The following is a 2,500-nucleotide window of genomic DNA, read 5'->3' on the forward strand; positions in this document are numbered from 1 at the left end:
ATATATATATAAATAGATAGATAGATAAATATGTACGTAGAGCTTCGTCGACCTACCTCCGGCCATGGAAGCCCCTGGAGGAGGCTTAGCCCCAGCAGGAGGCGGAGGCTTGGCAGCCCCTGCGGCCGGCAGAGGCTTGCTCACACCGGCGGCAGTGGCAGCAGCAGCGACGCCCACACTGAAAACCGCACAGGCAGCAGCGTACACCAGAGCCGAAGCCTTCATCGTGGCGGCCTAAGGAGAGGAAACTGAGCTGTGAGATACCTGAACAGGCCTCTAGCATTGAGATTCTTAATCCACACATGAAAGAATGGAAAGATCAATTAACGATCCTCCTCCTCGTTTCATTTTCAGAGGTAACACGATTCACTTCATGGTAAACACTAACACTCTTTTAAAATAATCTTCGATCATCTCTGTGCATTGAAACTTGGTTAAAGATCTCACATTTTTTTCTCAGCCGTTTCACCAAGTTGTCAATATGCATCGTTAGTTGAATCACCGGTAGTGCCTTGTTTGCAGGCAAACTTCTAAATTTAGTTTCAGGTTAGAGTCGTTTGAGAATTGAATTTCATATTAATGGAAATTTTCTTTCTTTTGCCAAGTATTGTAAACTTTAAAGAAACAACAATTACAATAGAAATTTTATCTAAAATTAAAAATAAGAACGGGAAAACAAAATTAGAGAAACGAAAATCACAGACGTAGTGTACAAAGTAGGAAACCTGATCCCAAAGACACAAAAATTTCACAAAATAAGTGACTTTACTCCGTCCAATCTCAGGAGGGAGAAACTGGCAATTCATCTTAGAAAAAATAATGAAGAGGCGTGAAGCAATACAAATATTGTATATAACTTTAGGCACATGTAAACATAAATATTAGGCATCAGCTTATAACAAAATAGAGAAAGAGAAGGCAAATCGGGGTACTACAGAGTGGATATGGCAAATATTCATATATTTTCCGTCTTCTTCTGTAAATGAAATTCCTTCAAGAAATAATGGCTATTTTATCTAATGACCTTGACTTTTCAGCCACCTCACCCCTCACTTACACTAATCCTTTCCTTTCACTACAGAAAAAAATCATTCCCCAGCTAAACGAAAGAAAAACAAAAAGAATATTCTTACGTTTCTGTAAAAGGAAAGATACTTGAGACAGATCAGATAAATGTCCCAAGGAACAGCGCCATTCCGCAACGGGTCCCACGGCACGACTTACCTCAGGGATGACTCGCTCGACACGAAACGAGGGCCGGTGCAGAAGGGCTTATATACCTTCTGTTCCTGTCACGTGACGGAAGAGGGTTGGAGGGGATTCGATATCGCTTTGATTATGCCGATTGCAAAGAAAAAAAAAAGAAAGCAAATGTTAAGAAATGCAAAAAAAATCTTATCCTGCATTATTTTCTGTTTCTTTTTTCTCATTACGAGTGACTGACAGTGCAAAACCGGTGTTATCATCAGAATTCTGCTTTCAGCGAATATACTTATAAAGCCATAAAGCCATACTGATAAATTGCAAGACTGAGTTTTACGATAACATTATTTGTAATACTAAAGGTACCTTCCCTTTGCTAAAACCAAATTTATAATTTATGATATCAAACATCCATGTGGGCATTAAATATAAAAGAATCGGTCCTCGGAATTGCATCTAAATTCTGTTCTCGAAATTCCAAGAAACTAGATTCTCCTTTCCCTACGTCAGTGCATTTTCTCTCATTGTTTGCCTTTCTGTATAACTGTAAAACCAGAATTAGTATTGTTTTCACAGCAGTCGAGCTTTCATCATAAATAAAAGAAAACGGAGCAGGGTAGCGTCCCTTTTGTTTGATCCATTGTGTGAACTTAATGATATATTGATGTCTATAGAGATACATGAGAAAATACCTTTGTATGAGAGACAACAAAACAGTGCGTAAATGGAGTGTATTGCACATTGTAAGATTCATCTTGTCATATAAATTTATGCAATGGTTATTGTCTGTTAATACACGAGAAGAAAAAGCAATGTCATGTTCCAGTCTTTTTTTAGGAAGAAAGGAAAGATAGAGGATGGTGAGAAGGAATGTCACAGTTTCATCGACTGATGATTCGAAGACTAGAATGGTTAATGTAAAATCTACATCGTTTCCTTTAAATGTGAAAAAGTTACATAATTTCAAGTGGAAGAGAGACTAATGAGAAAGGGACTTTTAGTGATGTGAATCTCACAGGCAAGTTCTGAGAATGGTGACACTGATCTTCTCTTAATAGACACATATGCTACTTTCTTGGTCCTTATTCTTAAAAAAAAAAAAAAAAAAAAAAAAAAAAAGGCTTAAAAATTTGCCCGGACTAAAAGAAATTCCTGTGTTCATCTTTGGAATATCGAGAAAGGTATAGACTGACAATGTATTCCGTACATATTAAGGTCATGAGGCTTTATTCATACTTTTCCCATCATCTGTTTCAATCAATTTTGTTCGGCTTTAGGAAACTTGAACATGTTGCCA

The 2,500-nt window shown here is 37.4% G+C and overlaps 1 protein-coding gene across 1 annotated transcript in view; it reads right to left on the minus strand.

Annotated features, from left to right (window-relative positions):
- LOC119573764 (glycine-rich cell wall structural protein 1-like) overlaps window positions 1-1,248 on the minus strand; it is a 3,579-nt gene extending 2,331 nt beyond the window's left edge. Inside the window, exons 1-2 of the mRNA XM_037920869.1 lie at window positions 1,225-1,248; window positions 57-234 (exon numbers count right to left, since the gene is read on the minus strand). Coding sequence (XP_037776797.1) covers window positions 57-225 — 169 coding nt within the window. The 5' untranslated portion in view covers window positions 226-234; window positions 1,225-1,248. The remainder of the gene's footprint in view (window positions 1-56; window positions 235-1,224) is intronic.
- Between the last annotated feature and the right edge of the window lie 1,252 nt (window positions 1,249-2,500).

The sequence above is a fragment of the Penaeus monodon genome, chromosome 6 (genome assembly GCF_015228065.2).
Source record: "Penaeus monodon isolate SGIC_2016 chromosome 6, NSTDA_Pmon_1, whole genome shotgun sequence".
NCBI classification, from domain to species: domain Eukaryota; kingdom Metazoa; phylum Arthropoda; class Malacostraca; order Decapoda; family Penaeidae; genus Penaeus; species Penaeus monodon.